Below are 18,450 nucleotides of genomic sequence, written 5' to 3'. Positions count from 1 at the left end.
ATTAAAAAAATTAACATTATCATGTGATGAAACATCAATCACATAAGAATTTGCATAGAGAAATGGATACTCATTCAATAAATTAGAGAGAAACAGGGTTGCATTTGATTATTTTCTATATGTAACATCTCTGTATGCTTTGAAGACAGATAAATTATTTCATTTTTTATCATTCCTGATAAAAATAATGCCTTTGTGCACTGACAGTGGGTATATTTATTTCTTCGTATATTCAGCTTCAAAGATAGATGAATTATGATGTGTGGTAGGTATTGTGTTTCCTGAAATATTGTGTGTTCCCCGAAATAAACATATCTGGGGGCAGAGAACAGACAGCCATTAGAACAGAGCCAGAAATGGTGGCTAGAAAATGGGAAGAGTAAACCATAACAGAAGTTGGGCGGTGGAGGTACACACCTTTAATCCCAGCACTTGGGAGGCAGAGCTAGCTGGATCTCTGAGTTCAAGGCCACTTTAGAAACAGCTAAGCATGGTGACCCAAGCCTTTAATCCCAGAAACATAACCTTTAACCCCAGGGAGTGGGGGCAGAAAGAGAAAGGTATATAAGGCATGAGGGCCAGGAACTAAGGAGAAAAAAGCATGTAGTTAGTTAAGCATTTGGTTGGTTAAGTGTTCAGGCTTTGGAGCAACACAGTTCAGCTGAGAGCCATTGGGATGAGGACTCACAAGCTTCCAGCCTGAGGAAAAAGGATCACCTGAGGAACTAGCAAGGTGAGATAGCTGTGGCTTGTTCTGTGTCTCTGATCTTCCAGCAATCACCCCAATAACTGGCCTCGGGTTTGATTTCATTAATAAGAACTTTTAAGATTCCTACTACAATGATGTCCCCCAGCTCAGGTCTTTCTGACCATTCACATCATTATTTCTTTGAGATACTTCATTATTGCCCCATTACACTTTCAGTGGACTTTTCTGACCCCCATCTCTTGGTCTTCTTTTCAATAAGACTTAACTTACTTATTAAAATGTCTGTCTTTACTGAGGTATATTTGGCAAATAAAACTGTGTTATTTTAGTTTGTGTAATGTGGTGACAATCTGCATATACCATGTGAACTGTTTACTAGTGAAAGCTTGTTCCTGTTTCTGCCACATCCTCCCATTACCTCTTTAGTTTTGGTTGTGTGGAGGGAACATGTACACACATTTATGTACATAGTTCACTCATTGACTGGTGTCGCAACAATTCTATCCTCCGAAAAATTTGTTGAAATGTTGTTGTAAACTAAATTTCAAATTTGAAAATTTTTGATGTTCTGTCATCTATAGAGAGTTGATAGGATTTTATAACTATTTCTTCAGACATCCTCTTTTCCTCTATCTCTGACTTTATCATTGCCCTATGCATATATCCATGATTCTGTGGGTCAGTAGCATGCTGTAAACACCTTTTCATGTGATACATGATTGATTGTATATTGACTTTAGATGGTTGTCCATTAAAAGAATGTCAATTAATTAGGCTCTGTTTGAGTATAGATTGTTTTAATTTTTTTCCAATTGGTTATTGTATGTTGGTAATATTTCAGCAATTCCTAGTTAGGGAACTGAGATACTGATTATATTATACAAGGGGTGCATGGCGACAACTCCTGACTCTACACTCTTCCATTTGAATGGTAAGAATTCTGCTAGTGGATATTTTTAGTTTCCTGAGAAATAATTTTATACATTTTAAAAATCTTTGTTAAGGGAGAATACATCTTTACAAAAAAAAAGTTTTTTTTTTTTGTTTTTTTTTTTGATTTTTCAAGACAGGGTTTCTCTGTGTAGCTTTGTGCCTTTCCTGGAACTCACTTAGTAGCCCAGGCTGGCCTCGAACTCACAGAGATCCACCTGCCTCCCAAGTGCTGGGATTAAAGGTGTGTGCCACCACCGCCCGGCCTACAAAAACAAAGTTTATTGATGAAAACCATACATTTCCAGAATAAAATAGCTGCTAACTGCTTTTGGCTACATTGTGCCTATGTTTTTTGCAAAAACATAAAGTTGAAATTCACTGTGTAGAGTAACCCTAGACATTCCATCAGATAGGAAAAGCCTAGAATACCACCATTAAAAACTGTTCATTAACATTTTGATAACCCAGTTCACTCATTGATTCATTTATTCCTACAACAAAAATATTTTAGTTATCTATTCGGGCCAGGAATAGAGCTGATTATCTTTAATGCCTGAATGAATAACCATTCTTCTGTCCTTGATGTGGATAGGGGTGGTTGCTTGGAAAACTGTCAATGGTATCATTAAGAAGAAGAAAGTCTCCTGGCTTCAGACTATGTATGTCCTAAGTTGAAAAGTCCCAAGACTTTTTTTTTTCTTTATCAAGTAGCCAAATATTTATTGAAAGCCAACATTTGCAGGGTAGTTAAAACTCGCCCCTCATTATCTGTTTGGAAAGCAGGGAGAAAGTCCAAGAACAGTACTTGGTAGAGCTGGTCCTGATGGTGAAGAGCAAGACCTCAGACACAGTACTTCTTACCCTTTCCTTAATCAAATATAGCACTATTGTGACCCACTGGATGACTTCAGGATTGAATTCAACACCATCATGACCCACTGGATGACTTCAGGATTGAATTCAACACTATCATGACCCACTGGATGACTTCAGGATTGAATTCAATACTATCATGACCCACTGGATGACTTCAGGATGAAATTCAACACTATCATGACCTTTTGAATGTCCTCAGGATAAAGATATTTTACTTTATTATTATTGCACAGCAATGTATGTTCATTCTTACTAATATTCAAAGAGCAAAACAGGTTCTCTGACTGTACAGGAGTTGTATTTAAGCTTTTCAGGCTTGAATGTATATCAAAGATGAGTCTTAATGCAGGAGAGACTAGATCTGGGGCAGAGCCTGGGATTCCACACTTCTTAGGTTCTGGTAGTTCATGCCAGCACTGCAGGTTTATAGATCACATTTCGACTGACAAGGACCTAAGACATCATTGTGCTCATGGGGTTTTGCCTTTTGTAACTTTGTCTATTTGTTTGCAGCTGTGGTGATGGTCCTAAATAGCATGAGTGTCAGCTGGAGTGCCCGGATCCAGATTTTCCTAACCTTTTGCAAGCTCACAGCAATTCTGATAATTATAGTCCCTGGAGTTATACAGCTAATTAAAGGTATGGACTGAAAAGTAAATGTGTTTTAAACTGTGTATCTGCTTCTGGTCTCTTCTAACACTGACTTTCGCTTGTCTAGCAGAATCCTTAATTAGTCTTTGCTTGTGGAACTTAAACTCTGTACTGTCATCTAATTGATTTGAAAGGCTACACTGAGGGTAAGTTAGTATTTATAGTTGAATGGCAGCAAGAGAATTAAGAGTAGACCAAGCAACAAGAATAGGGTGTCTGAAAATTCTTTTGGTATAAATTAAAATTACTTGGAGTCAAAACCCAAAGGGGAAAAAAAAAACACTTCCCCCCAAACACACACACACACACACACACACACACACACACACACACACACACACGCTGAATTTGCTGTATAGCTTTAAGTACTGATCAATACATCGTTTGTTTGTACTGCAGATCTTTTTGGTAATAGCAACGAGTGTAAAAGATGAAGTCTTTCTGGAAGATGATGGAAGATGACTAATGGTTCTTTATCTTCTCCTTTGCATTTCCTTTCTCTGAGATTAGCACCCACGGAAGAGCAGCGAGGTTTAAGAATAATACTCCTAAAAACAGGATCTTCATGTGACGATAGAAGAGTTGCAAAAGCTTAGTTCTTATCGTTGTGTTATTTTCCCTGTAAAATTTGCATTTCTGAAGAAATGGGGCAGCTTCTGGATTTACTGGTCATGGAGCTTCCTATTTTATAAGATAAGAATTTGAGGGATGCTATCACCGAGGTAGGGTTGGCCTAGTAATAATAGTGTGTGCGTTTGCTTAGATTTTGTGGAAATGGTTGGAAGAGAAAGAGGGCCCAAGGGGTTACTGAATTTGCATTAGGAAACAACGGGAAATGATTAGAGCAAATCAACTGGAAAGAGGTGATGTGGCATGTGGGCATGTTAAGTATTGTTTGCATTGACATTGCCAGTTCCAAGAAAAGGAATTTCTAGAAACTGAATGACCCTAAAGGAGGAGAATTATAACAACACACAAGGAAGCCACAAAGTTCAGGACAACCATTGCCATTGGTAGAGGCACCAAACACTGACAACTTGGCCACTCCAGCTGAGAGAGGGATCTGCTCTTGTCCATTTAATCAGCCTAGTGGGTGATCTTAGAGTCCTGCCAGTAAAATGCTTTCATCAAATCCCAACACTTCAGCCCCAGAATAAATGCAATGAATCATTGGAACAGTAGAGCCAGTGTGTGAGAAGATGTGGGCTTGCTACATCTTGGCACCTTGGCCTCCGCAGAGTTGGCCTGCTCACATTCCACTATGAATGGAGGCAAAATTGTCCACACTCTCAGTGCTTTCGCCTCCTGGGCTGACTTTCTGGTCTTCTGTAGAGAGCCTTTCAGATTCTGGATCTGAATTACCAGCCCTTCTAGACATGGCTCTTTTCTGGCTTTTCCTTTTGGTGTAATGCCAGATATGATAGGTAGTTGTAGTCTGTCATTGGTTCTGATCCCTCACTTGAGTGTGTGTGCAAAGTGGGGCATGGTTAGCAGTTGATACTATAGTGCAAATTCATTGAGAACAGAGACCACTATGAAACCCCCGATTCTTTCCTGTCAGTTACAATACAGTGGTATTTTAATTATTACTTATGATATCTGGAACGTAGGTCCACCCTAATTCTTGCTTTTCATACAACAGAGAAATTCCCTGAGGATATTACTGCATTTGAAGCGTATTTTAGTACTTTGGAGACCAGACATATTTTCTTTATTACTACAAAATTTTATGAAATTGAGATTTTAAAATTTGTGACATAATCATTTAGTTTTTTCACATTTCTCTGAGACCCCAGGAAGAAAAAGACTTCACTGATAAGTGTGGTGTGTTTATTTCTACTCTAATCAGATCTTGATTGTAGCTGGATATTGTGCATTCACTTATGAAGCCTGGAACTTCCCTTTGAATATTTCTTTCATCTTTCCAAGGCCTGTGTTATGCATCCAAAAATATTCATGAAGTTCAGAAACAACGTACCTCTTTGCCACACTTTCAAAGTAGCTCATATGAAGGACTGTGGCCCAGTCTTTACAGTTTAGAGCTTTTCTCTTATCAATTACTAATTGCTACACTCTGAAGGATATTCTCTTGTTAGGCTAAGGAGACTAGTGATCATAAAAGAATACCCAATAGATGTTTCTTTCTTTAAAAAAAATATTTTAAGTGTGTGTGTGTGTGTGTGTGTGCACCCACATGTTTGTGTGTCTACAAATGGTCATGTGCACATGAACACAGGTGCCTGCCAAGGTCAGAAGAGTGCATCACATGCCCTGAAGCAGGAGCAACAGGTCATTGTAAGCTATCTGCTATGGGTGCTGGGAACTGAATTCAGGTCCTCTATAAGAGTAGGCACCTACTTTTAGGTGCTGAGCAACTTCTCAATTTCCAACAGAGGTTTCTTTTCTGAATCACAGTGTATAGATTTTCCTTCTATTAAGGCATAGACATGTTTCAGTAAAATGGGCATTTCTAATTCATCCTGTTAAGTTTTCACAAAACTATATTTAGAAGTTGCTTGCTTTCGTGTAACACAACCATGTCCTTTTAGCCTCTATCTTCACATCCTATTGCTATGAATATTGGGTCTCATGACATAGGCAATAGCTGATATTTGACTTACAAGGAAGTGTCCATCATTCATCTTCCGCCCTAATGGCCCTCTTTTGTTACTTGCTCACAGTCAATTTTAAACAGAGTCATTTCCTATTTGAGTATTCTTACTTGCTGTTTTTCTTTGGCGGTAGTAGATGACACAGATGCTTTTTTGTCTAATTTTGAATCTGTGCTTACTAACATAAATCTGATTTTGTAACCTCTGAAACTACCCAAAAGAATCAAAGAATAGAGAAAAAAGTGTGATGGACGAAAGTGTTCAGTCTACACATTGATGCCAAAGTTGGTAAGACTTGGTTTGGTTTTTGGTATAATTTCTTATTCATATTTTTAGAAGAAAATGGTGGTGTGGACCAAGACAGTGTCAATGTTCTTTCCATAAAGAAAGCCCTTTGGGTTGAATGGCCTATCACAGTCAATTACACTATGCTGCTGGGTGACATTGGCCATAGATACTCTTATATGAGTGGACATGGCTGTGCCCCAGGGAACCTTTATATGAACAAGCCTTGCAGGTTTTGATGGTGGATTTTGTCTGTAGCTTTCCCTGCTTTAGGAGGCAGGTGTTGAATGTGCTGCAGGGATAAACAACAGGATGCTAAGTGATGTGAGAGGCACTGCAGGTGTTTCTTGATGCCGCCTCACTCAAGGCAGACTCTGAGATTGCTTTTCATCCCCTACCATGTTATACATTATCTTCTAAGAATTTTGCCAAACTGTTAAAACTTCAATTTATGGAAGATGCTTTAGTCTACTGTCGTGGTTAAAACAGAAGACACTCAAGCAAGGGGACTGGAGTTACCTATTTTAAGTGCTACTTTTATCCTGCTGGTCATCCACAAAAGAACTTTAAAGTGGTCTAGGTGACAAGTGTGCACTTGAGAGTCCTGTCCTAGCTTGGGTGCAGTTTTAGTACATGGAGTTGGCTATGAACAGAGAATCAGAACAGAGTAGCTCATCTCCCAACTATGTATAGAGTTGGAATAAATAATAACCAGTTCTTTGCAAAGCTCTAAAAATCCTCAAATTCTAATTGCAGGGCAAACACAGCACTTTGAAGATGCATTTTCAGGAAGAGATGCAAATCTAATGGGGTTGCCCTTGGCTTTTTATTATGGGATGTATGCATATGCTGGTTGGTAAGTTGATATCTCCAGATACTTTATTAAATTACTTCATTTGCCTTTTCTCTTCTTAATCTGTCTTTTGTTTGTTTGTTTAAGACAGGGTTTCTCTGTGTAGTTTTGGTGCCTGTCTTGGATTTCTCTCTGTAGACCAGATTGGCCTTGAACTCACAGAGATCCTCCTGGCCCTGCCTCCAAGTGCTGGGATTAAAGGTATGTGACATTGCCTCCTGGCCACTCCCTTGTTAATCTGTCTTTTATCATAGGAGTGCCAACTTTGACCCTAGTGATGGGTGAGGAAGCACATCACACACTTCTTCTCCAACTAGATTTTCATTATGTCATGTGCACAGCTATTACATAGTCAAGTTTCAAGTAACATGGAATTCTCAGAAATGAAGACCTATAAAGCCAGGAAAAATATTTTTTTTCTAGCCAAAGGATATAAAGCAATGCTAATAACCTGGAGGGAAACTAAGTGATGTGTGCTGTTTAGATTCTCCTTGACTTCTCTGTGTAGCATTTCTTCCTCCTGGGATAGGATAGAGCCTCTCTCAACCAAGACTCTGAACACTGCTGTATGAGACAAGGTAGAGTGAAGAACTGCCCAGCTACTGTGCACAGAAAGGCTGGAGCAGGTGTGAGACACATACTTTAGGTTTCACAGTTGGCTTTGCAGGAGACAGGTTCTGGTTTCTGTGAGCATTTAGGGAACACAGATTCTAGCTTCTGCAGCTCATCCCGGGAGGGAAAAAAGAGAATGTGAAGGGAAGGTGGGAGGATAGTAGAAAGAGCTCCTTTTTCAGAGATCCTTCCAATTTCCTTCAGTGTGTCAGAGCCTTTATCTTATGACATCATTTCTGAGCCCCCAGACAGTCAGGGTTGCTATTAGATTTAACCCTGCGGCATAAAAAACGAACAAACAAACAGATGGTGGGGGTTTAACAGCCAGTATACAGCTAATCATTTGTCAGTGAGGACGAAATAGTGCCATGGAGTATTTGGGGTTAGTACCTGCCCTGTCAAAAGGCCTTTGTACCAGAATACCAAGGATATTTATAAATAGTGGTTAATGAATTTTTCTTGTCTATCCTCTCATGAGGAAGAAACAATTCAGATGTAGAAATGAGATTGTCTCAGGAGATCAAAATGATAAAGACAGGAAAGGGGAAATCACATTAATAAAAGTCAACTGGTTGAATAGTAAGCATCGTATTCAAGGGCCTTTACACATTTCATTAAAACATTTCCAATATTTTTGCTTGTGAGCCTAGCCTTTAACGGCTGAGCCATCTCTCCAGCCCATAATAGCTGAAAACACAAACAGGTAGCAAATATGACTGGCACCACCATGCCATGGATTCATTTATTTCCTTCATTCTTGTGTGCCTGTGATTCCTGCTGCCCTGCCACAGCAGTATTTTGTAGAGGAGCGTGAGTCACAGTCATCAAATATCAGTGAGGCACTTCCTGTAACTAAACTTTATTGACCTTCTAAGTTTTAGTTGAAATGACTATTTCAAGAAAGCCCACTAGGTACAACAAAATCAAAACTAGAATCATTGCAGGAAGATTAATTTTCATTGTTTTGGGGTAGATAATTGTAGTAGTTCTTTTTCCATATTTATAAAACCAGTAGTTAAAGCTGTGGTAACACTCTGTAAGCCTAAAACACTACCAAGAAACTCCGCTGTTGCAAAAGTTATGTAAATATGTGTATAACAGGAATACAATTTTTTCTTCTTTCTTCCTCCTTTTATTTTATGTTTTTTGGATCTTACCTTCCAGGGAACATCCAAATGCATTCCAAAATAAATAGAATATGCACCCTATTAATCTCACAAATTGTGAAAATATGGCATTAGAAGAGAATCAGCAGAGCATGGCTACATGGGTTTAGCATAGCTTTGAAGTGAAATATGTTTGAAGGTTGTTAGGTTATAGCATAAGAAGATCAGTGTAAAATATTTGTATACCCAGAGAAGATTTTTGCAGTCATTGTGTGCATGCTTTAGTTTTGAATCTCAATGGTTTTGAAGCCTTTTCGCGTTTGTTCAAAGCACAACGTGGTGCTAAGCAGAGAAAAGGACTGAGTGTGATCACAGTGTTAGAAGCCGAATCAACTCTTCTCTCTTGTGAGCCTGGATCAGGGCTCCATGCCCTGGGGCAGCAGCCAAGCTACAGTGAGGGTCCCTGGGAGCCCCAGAGCAAAGCAAGGGAGGGGAGCCAGAGCTTTGAGCTCCAGCTGGGTGCTGGGAGCCTGTTGTACTCTGTCAAGAATGTGGAATGTGGTGATCTTCACAAGGCAGATTTGATTAATTCTGTTGAATGGACTTTCTTTTGCCTGTGAGCACCATGCATCTGTTCCCACGGAATAGAAAAACGTTTCTACCCTCGCTCCGATACCACCCGGCACTGAATATTCAGGTCACCTGCTTCATGTAGAGCCAATTTTCTCCACTTCTGAGGTTTTTGGGGGGCAGTGGATTTTTCCGTGGAAAAAGACTCTTTTCATCTTGACTTATCTTATTAATGTTGTATTTTCCTGATGCTGAGTCCAAAGTGCCACTTGCTCTCACCTATAATGAAGGTTTACAGAAAACTTGACTTATACCCCCCCACCCTCCCTGCCCAATCTTTGTGTCTCTAGGCTAGTTTGAAAAGCCAGGAACCATCAATTTTTTGTGTGTGTTCTTGAAGATTCAGTCACAATATTGGAAAGTAAGTCTAGGATTGTAAATGAGAGGTTATCTGATCCAAATGGCTTAGCTAGGGGATAATGGGGAGCTATTTAGCTTTATGGGTTGTTATGCTGGCTTAATGCTGCTTTGTGAAGAGGGGGAATGACCTGGCTATTAATCTATGGCCTTCTGTCTGAGAAAAGAGAAGCAGAACTAGAAGAGAGAGTGTGTGGGTTTGGCACTCTGGAGATACATGTATTATTTCCATGTAAATGGATTAAGGTGGGGTTTGAAATGGTCTCCAAGACTGGAGCATTGTAAGAACAACCTTTGCTATCTGAAGGTGCCATCTTTTACCGTATGATTGCAAAATTGGCTTGTGCACTTATACATTGGGACTGTGAATGGCCACCACTCTCTGCATTGCTGTAGAACAGTATTTGACTAAGGGAAGAAAGAAAAAGGGAGAAACAAACCTAACATAAAGACATCGTCAGAAGACCGAAACAAAGCAGTGGTGGTCAGGAGTTGCAAGCCAGGCTGCTTGCTACCTGTTTGGACTGGCAGCATGCTAGCCCTCTGTTGTCCTTGGTTATGTTATTCTCAGAGTGGTCACCTCCAGCCGTTAGACGGAATAGGAAAATGACACCACCAACCCTTGGGGATCCTGAATGGAGTAAAGTTTTGGCTCTGAGGAGCACAGAACCTATCCAGAATGATGAAAACTCCTTCACTGAAACGTGATTAGGGGAAAATAAATCATTAACTGAGTCAGGTCACGGAGTCAGGTCAGAACAACTTTCATATTATTGCCAATGTCCGTATTCAGAGAAATACATCTGCCAGTCTGCCTGTGGCCTTGGGGAAGTCAACCAATTTCAATCCTGTATCTGGTCTAAAGCTAAGCACAGCGTGGTGATATTTTTTTTTCTCTTTCTTTTCACTGTGTGATAGAGAATTGGTTTTCAGTGTCTTTTGTTGCCCTCTTTAATCGAATCCTCAATGGATTTAGTCTCCCTGAAACATCAGCCAAGATTATTGTATGCCTTTGTGTCAAATCTCACCTCAAGAATCTGCTTCCTTTAAAAGTCATGTACAGGTTGGTTGCTACAATGTAGGGGCAACTATTGCTTTTTATGCACAGTCATAGAAAATCTGAGACAACAGACCTTATAAGTATTCTCTAGGGACCTTGAGAAGTAAACCAGGGAAAAGAGACCACTGTAGCTTTCATCCCGTACTGAGACCAGACAAGTGTCAAGGTATATTTCCCACTGAGTATGGATTTTTTCACTGAAATGATCTGCTGTCCTCCTCTTCCCTCCAAACTGCAGGAAAAATATCTGAAGTCATAGTCTTTTTTACAAGCAGTCCCCTCCTTGCCTCAAGGTTATTGGAAAAGGCCAGTTCACAAACTGTTAAGAAGCAACTGACTATCTCTGACATGCAAAATCTGGCACTATTCCTTAATTCATGTGATTTATTCCGTTTGGGCTGTTATTTATATTTTGCTTATTTATTTTTATTTGTTCCCCATACTTCCTGTTGCCTCAGGCTTATAACCAACACGTCAAATCTGTCTCAAATAGCACATTCCACAGCACTATGTCTGGTACACTCAATGCAGGAATAGAGGCTCATTTATCGTCCACACTTAGAATTCTTTGAGCCAGTCTTGCATTATACGGCAAAAAATGGAGCATGCACATAGCAAGGGTTGCACTGACTGTTGCTTTTCCTATAATAACAACATGATATGCATCCTGCTATGTGTGCACTCTCCTAGGGCAACAACAGCTGTTGTTTTTAGAAGTTTAACTTTCTAGTTGTTAAAACATATTGTTAGTTTTATATGTGTATGTATATATACTTTTTATATCACCCTTATTGCTACTGTTTTCTCAGTCAATGCATTTCTAATATTGATTTATAACTTGGTCATTAAAGCTGTAGCCATTTTGCTCTTGAACATTAACTGACTAGTGAATTCAGATAGGACTATCATGAAGGTGAGGCAAGACCAGCTCCCTCTCCTTTCTTGCAGGCTGTGAGATGCTTTAAACATGTGGCAGGCAATGGGCTAATATTCTGGATATTTGTTTTTTTAAGAGAAGAGAACTTGGTTTTCAGACTTGTGATCCCCTGTGACATGCAAGAGGCTATTTTCGCACCAAGGAATAATAAGATAACCATAGAATGCTTGGCTTTCATTCTGTGAGAGTTCCCCGAGCTTATAGAAAGAAGATATAGCAAGTTCTTATTGTTATGCTCATCTGTTCTCATGAGGATTCCTAATTTCCTTCCGCTGTACTTTGAGGAGGCTTAGGAATAAGTTAGTAGGGCTTAAAGGGCCTCCAGCAGTCCCTTTTAGTTGGAAAATGAAATCAAGGATGGAAAGCATTAGCCATGTCTGTGTGGACTTGGTAGAAACTCATTGTGAAGAGAGCAATCAGAATTTCTTGGACCCTGACATTAGGGTAAGAATTGGAGATTCCATTGGCATTGAAAGTGAAATATTTTGTGTCTAAAATGCTTCTTTTACATGTAATTCTCTAAAAAGTGTTATGGACCTGGAAAATGGTCGAAATTCCTTGCTTTGTTCTTGATGGACACTGTAGTAAGTAACAATGTGCCTACAATAAACTACCTGGATATATCCAAGACCTCCCTCCCTCCATCAGCTTGTGAATCAGGTTGCATAGGGTAAACACGGGCAATGACTCTAAAGGAAGAAGTGTAAATGGAAGGTTTAGTCATTTTATTTTAGTTTAAAACTATAAAGCGGCAAATAGTATGCATTTCTGAGGTACAAAGAAATTAGGTTGTGGTTTATGAATAGAACATGAAATCATTAAGTCAAGGTAATGAACACTTCCATAACAAAGTATAGATTTTAATGTTCTGTGCTAGAACATTTGAATTTTTCTCCTTCAGAAAATTTGAGACATGTAATAAACTATCATTTCTATAAGTTTCGGTCCCTGCTCAGACACTGGGTTCTGTGTACGAAGTCAATAACACTTTTTACAAGGCTGCCCTCACATAATTTGGATCCTCTTGTTTCGAGCTCTAAATTTAGATTTACAGGAAGCACAGGCCACCTTATACTTACATATGGCTGAATACTATAGCATCCCTCCTTTTTCTATGCATAACCATTGTGGCACACTTCTGGGCTTTGTTCCAACCTCAGCCTGGAATGGCCTCATGACACCTCAGTAGAGTAAATGTTGTGTGTTCTTGAAGGTTCAGGTCGGGAGGAATTTCCTCTGGAAATGCTTTCACAGCTTTAGCTCAGGGCTGGCTCTGCCCGTCTAGCTCCTGTGCCCTTTCCTGCTGTGGCATCCTGCTGTTCTGAGCCATCCTGTAAACTGTGAGCTCGCCGCCGTGCAGATTACGGGGTTGCACTCTCATTACCATCCTGTTTTAATGCATCCACTATGATTTAGCAGAAAATGTCCTGTGGGAGTTCTGACTGGTTTCCCATTTACAACTTCCTGCATACAGTTTTCTGTCATGTTCGTGATTCTCAGTCTGATTTAAAAAAGTTTAGCATGTGAAACTTTGGATTGTGGTGGCAAAATGTACTAATAGTTATTTGTTTACTAATAATACAGGTTTTACCTCAACTTTATTACTGAAGAAGTAGAAAATCCTGAAAAGTAAGTGACCTAATTTACTGTTTTTGTTAGAAATAAAATTTGAATTTTCTAACTGAATAATAGGCTTGAAGAGGAAACCCAGTGTTAATTTCACTGTTGTTGATATCATTGTTCTGTTAAATAAACTAACCAAATTTTTCATAATAAATTACCCCTCCCCACAAATGTATATTATGTATTAGTATTAATACATATTAAATATGTTACATATAATCACATACCATATTCAATATTAAATTGTCTTATAATATGAAAGCACAAAAGAATAAAGGTATCTTTTATATAACCTATTTTACATAAACATACACATATAACCTAACATGGACTCTCTATATGTTTATTTTGAACTAAAAAAGTTGATTGTGTCTACATTTACCTTAAAAAATAATCTATGCAATTAGAGAGAATACTATAATGAATGGAAACTTTGTGAAGTAACTGAAAGATGTTATAGGAACATGTAAATTTTGGAGCTCAGTGATTTTTTTTTTAACGTTTTCTTCCTTAAAAAAATTGATAGATGATTTGATGTTAATTAAACATGTCAAAATATGCTGCAAAATTATTTTCATGATTTGTGAATAAACATTTGACTTTGTATAGAAAAAATTAAGTGCCTTTGAATTAAAGAAGGAAAATTTAAGAAATATAAAATATAATGATATTTAACTCATCTAGTTTTTATTCAGCATAGGCTATCTCCTAACCATTGTGTTCAGTGCCTCTTTCAGGATGAATGAGGCTTATCTTCAAGTGTTTCATTGTGTTTTCCATGAATGAAAGTGTGGAAACAGAAGTGTAAGAGTGTGACTGACACCACAGCGGAGTGTTAGCTAGCAAAGAGAAAATGAGATGTCTTTAACTTTTAACTTTACCCTAGGGCATGTTGTTCATCAAGAGTCTCATGTAAGCAAGGGTCCCCAGGTAAACAGATACACACACACACACACACACACACACACACACACACACACACAAGGGGTGGAGGAAGACAGAGAGAGACAGAAAGGGAGAGATATACACAGAGAGAGAACGTGAGAAAGAGGGAGGGAGACAGAGTAATACAGAGAGAGATACAGACAAGTAAGTAGGTGCAGGGAGATACATGAGACAGATACAGAGAGAGAAAGAGAGAGGGAAGGAGGAAGGAAGACAGAGAGAGAGGAGGGAGGGAGGGAGGGAGGGAGAGGGAGAGAGAGAGAGAGAGAGAGAGAGAGAGAGAGAGAGAGAGAGAGAGAGAGAGAGAGAACTAGAGCACTTTGGTCTGTTGGAAGAAAAGCCAAAGTATGGAGTTAAAAAAGTATCCCATTGTGAAATTGGTTGGAATCAGAGACTTTGCCTAAGGGGATGACAGTTCAAGGTAAGATGAACTATCAAATTATGGCCCTGGATATCTTGGGAGATGGTTAGCTAATTGCATTTTGGCCAAGTATCAGAGATATCAGGGTTTAGAGCATACAAGCCAACAATGGAAGTTAACATGATGCCTTATAGTATCGGATTCAACTGCTATGTAAATCAATATGTAATCTCATCATGAAGAAGGCCAATTCATTAAGATATATGGTCAATTTATAAGAACATTTTCATATTTGCCACTGAAATTAAATGCAGAGAAAATATTTACTAGGAACCAATTCTTATATTTCTTGGAAATGATAAGCAAGCTACCTAGTGACTGTAAGCACACTGATTATAGTTGTAAATAGGTATGCCTGTCTTTTTAGTTTTGTAGACTCATTGCTGTGTATGTGGTGATGCAGAGAAAGGACAGTTCATACTAGGTTTTATGTAAAGTATTTATTGAAATCTGATTATGTGAAACAAATAACTAGGGCTTAGTATGGCATTTAAAGCTAAAACATTTTTAAAGGGACCAACTGCTAAATCTAATGTAAGACAAATATTTATTATGAAAAATAGCAAGTTACAGTTTATGGACATGTTCTAGATCACAGTATCAGTGTTATAGGAGCAATTCATGTTCCAGATTGAGTTACTTAACAATTTAGACAGACGTGTTTGCTAGGTACCTGTTGCCATTGTGTGTGTATGTATATGTTGTCTTCATACTACTGTTACGCATTTCTGATGCACGGCCCTGGAGTGGGTCTTGGGTGAAGGAGTCTCTTCCTTAGCTGTATTGCATCTCTTAGTTTCTGACATGGATTAAGCCAATGCTTCAGTGTTTACAAACACTAAAGAAAGGTGATAGTGATGGATCCATTCAGTGAATTCTTTTACTGAAAAGAAAATTTTCTTGTCTAAAAAGAAAAAAATAAACATGGGGGCTGGAAAGACGGCTCAGCAGTTACAAGTGTGTGCCGTCCTTTGCAGAGGACTGGAGTTCAGTTCCCAGCACCCACAGCAGGCACTCACAACTGTCTCTAACTACAACTCCAAGGAGTCCTGGGCCTTTGGCCTTTGTAGATACTTGTATCCATGTACATATGCCACCACACAGAAATGAGCACATGCACATAGCCTTCAAAGATTAAAGTAAATCTGAAAAGTAAAAATAATAATAGTATATGTCTTACTGGGTGTGCTGAAGAGTTAGTACATATATTTAAATTAACAAGAGTTATTTTTTAATCTCCACATGATTCATTGTTGCTGCCTTTATTGTTGGATTCTTATTTTAGAGCAAGGCAAACTGTTACTCATTTAACAGTGTTTTCTAGGTTTTGACATTCCAAGCAATTGTCTTTTCTCAGTCATTTTTGAAAGGAGTATGAAAAATTACTATATTATATTGAATCCAGTCCCTGCAATTTTCAGGGCTGGAGTTGAATATTTGTTTCATTAGTCTTATTTTTGTACATAGAACTCATTAAGGTTTTATATTTAGAGGAAGTAAGTCTACTTTATAATGGAAAAAATAAAATACAGCTTTTATAATAATTAAAAACTGACTTGGACCTGAGAGATGGCTCAGCAATTGTGATCACTTGTTGCTCTTCCAGGGGATATGAATGAGCTTCCCAACACCCACATCAGGCAGCTCACAACCACCTGTAACTCCAAATGACTTCAGTTCTTTCAGCACCTACACACAAGTGGTGTACATGCACAGATATACACACATACACATACTCAAAACAAATCTTTAAAAGGAACTATAAATCAGTCTTAGAATATTACTACTTGGTATGTATTAGAATAAAATAAGATTTTAAGGGACACGAATTACTGGAGTTCCAATTATAAAGCTCCACATAATCCCAAGGAACACTAGAATTTTAAAATATTGGTTCAAATGCATTCAGTTTCTGGAAGTGTTGATTCTGATGATGATACATTCATTGCTAAACTTATGTACAACACTTTTAATTCAATATCTAATTTTTAAGATTTTATTTTATTACTTTAAACTGTGTGTGTGTGTGTGTGTGTGTGTGTGTGTGTGTATGTGTATGTCTAAATGTGCACAGGAGTGCAGGTGTCTGCAGAGACCAAAGTGTTAGATCTCCTTGAGTCATGTCACTTGTGAGCCTCTGGACGTGGGTGCTAGAAATAAAAATTGGATCATTTAGAAAAGCATGCTTTTTAAATTATATTTTTTATTATTTAGAATAATTTTTAAATTCAAATGTATTTTGACTATATTCTTTCCCTTCTCCAAATCCTTTCATATCCTCCCCCTCTCTACTCACCTAACTTTAAGTTCTTTCTCAAAAAGAAACAAAAACTCAATATAACAACAAAATGAAGAAAACAGAATAAAACCAATCTCCCAGCTCTCCCCCGAAATTGTAACCAAATAAAAGCACACACACACACACACACACACACACACACACACACACACACAACCAGTGGCACCCAATCAACTGCTCTTGAACATGAGGCCTGTCCTAGAGTGGTTGGTAGACCCAGTGTCACTCTATTGGAGAAAATTGATGTTCCCTCTCTCAGCAGGTATAAACACCAGTTCAGTTGTTAACTTTTACCTTGGTGGCTAGTTTTCATTCATTTATTCATTCATTGACTCATTCATTAGTTAATGTTTTAAATATAACAAAATAAAATAGAATACGATAAAACAAAAAACTGTCTCATCAAAATTGGATAAGATGAACCAACAGAAGGAAAAGAGAAGGCATAAGAGCCAGAGACCCACTCATTCTCACACTCAGGAATTCCATTGAAACACTAAACTGGAAACCATAATACATACACAGAGGACCTGGTGCAGACCTGTGCAGGCCCTATGCATATTGCTTCAGTCTCTGTGAGTTCATATGAGCTTTGATCATGTTGATCTAGAGGGCCTTGCTTTCTTGGTGTCCTCCATCCCTCTGGCTTCCCATCTCCTCTTCCATGGGGTTCCTGAGTTCTGAGAGAAGGGATTTGATGGAGACATCTCATCTAAGGCTGAGTGTTCCAAGGTCTCTCACTTCATGTGCCGTGTCTGGCTGTGGGTCTCTGTGTTCCCATGTGTTGCAGGAGGAAGCTTCTCTGATGATGGCTGAGCAAGGCACTGATCTATGAGTTTAGCAGAATATCACTATACATCATTTTATCAGTCTCAGGTTCTTGGTCACCCAAGCAGTTGGGTGTGGGTTCCATCTTGTGGAGTGGGTCCTTTAGTTAAATCAGTTGTTGGTTACTCCCATAAGCTTTGTGCCACGATTGCCCTCATGTATCTTGCAGACAAGACACCACTCTAGATAAAGTGTTTGTGACTAGCTTGGTGGTTTTGCTTCTCTGGTGGTTTTGACAGTGTGCAGAGTACCTTCCTGTTCTAAGGACACTGAAATGTAGGGGTGAATGTAGGTTTAGCAGGCACCGGCTAAACATTGCCATGTTCAATGAGTTGTGTATATGTTGTCTTCAACAATGGGCCTTGCTGTCAGTGTGGAGAGCAAGCTTTATCTTGACCATAGCCTGGTTTGTTTGGAGATTCCCATGTGACCCTTTGGCCAACAACTGAATTAGATGTAACCCAACATTCTCATAACTGCTATGAAATCTCTCTAGTCCCTAATATAGCATATAGAATAATATATTTTAAGGTCTTAATGTATGGAATTTCTCAGTACATGTTAAGAGTCTTGAGAATTTTAAAGACATTACAATGAGACAGTTGAAGAACAAAAGCTTTGATTCCTTTTTTTTCTTTCACACAGCATCCTTAGTTAAGTTGGTTCTCATTTAGAAGACTCTGAAAAACTTAACTAATATATTCATTTTCTCT

General features: G+C 38.7%; 1 protein-coding gene across 1 annotated transcript in view; it reads left to right on the top strand.

Annotated features, from left to right (window-relative positions):
* The window catches only part of Slc7a11 (solute carrier family 7 member 11), a 71,247-nt gene that overhangs the window by 13,721 nt on the left and 39,076 nt on the right, over window positions 1–18,450 (top strand). The window contains exons 4-6 of the mRNA XM_036190540.1: window positions 3,032–3,157; window positions 6,823–6,922; window positions 13,206–13,250. Coding sequence (XP_036046433.1) covers window positions 3,032–3,157; window positions 6,823–6,922; window positions 13,206–13,250 — 271 coding nt within the window. The remainder of the gene's footprint in view (window positions 1–3,031; window positions 3,158–6,822; window positions 6,923–13,205; window positions 13,251–18,450) is intronic.

The sequence above is a fragment of the Onychomys torridus genome, chromosome 6, assembly GCF_903995425.1.
Source record: "Onychomys torridus chromosome 6, mOncTor1.1, whole genome shotgun sequence".
NCBI classification, from domain to species: Eukaryota; Metazoa; Chordata; class Mammalia; order Rodentia; family Cricetidae; genus Onychomys; species Onychomys torridus.
This window is presented reverse-complemented; position numbering and strand designations above follow the sequence as displayed.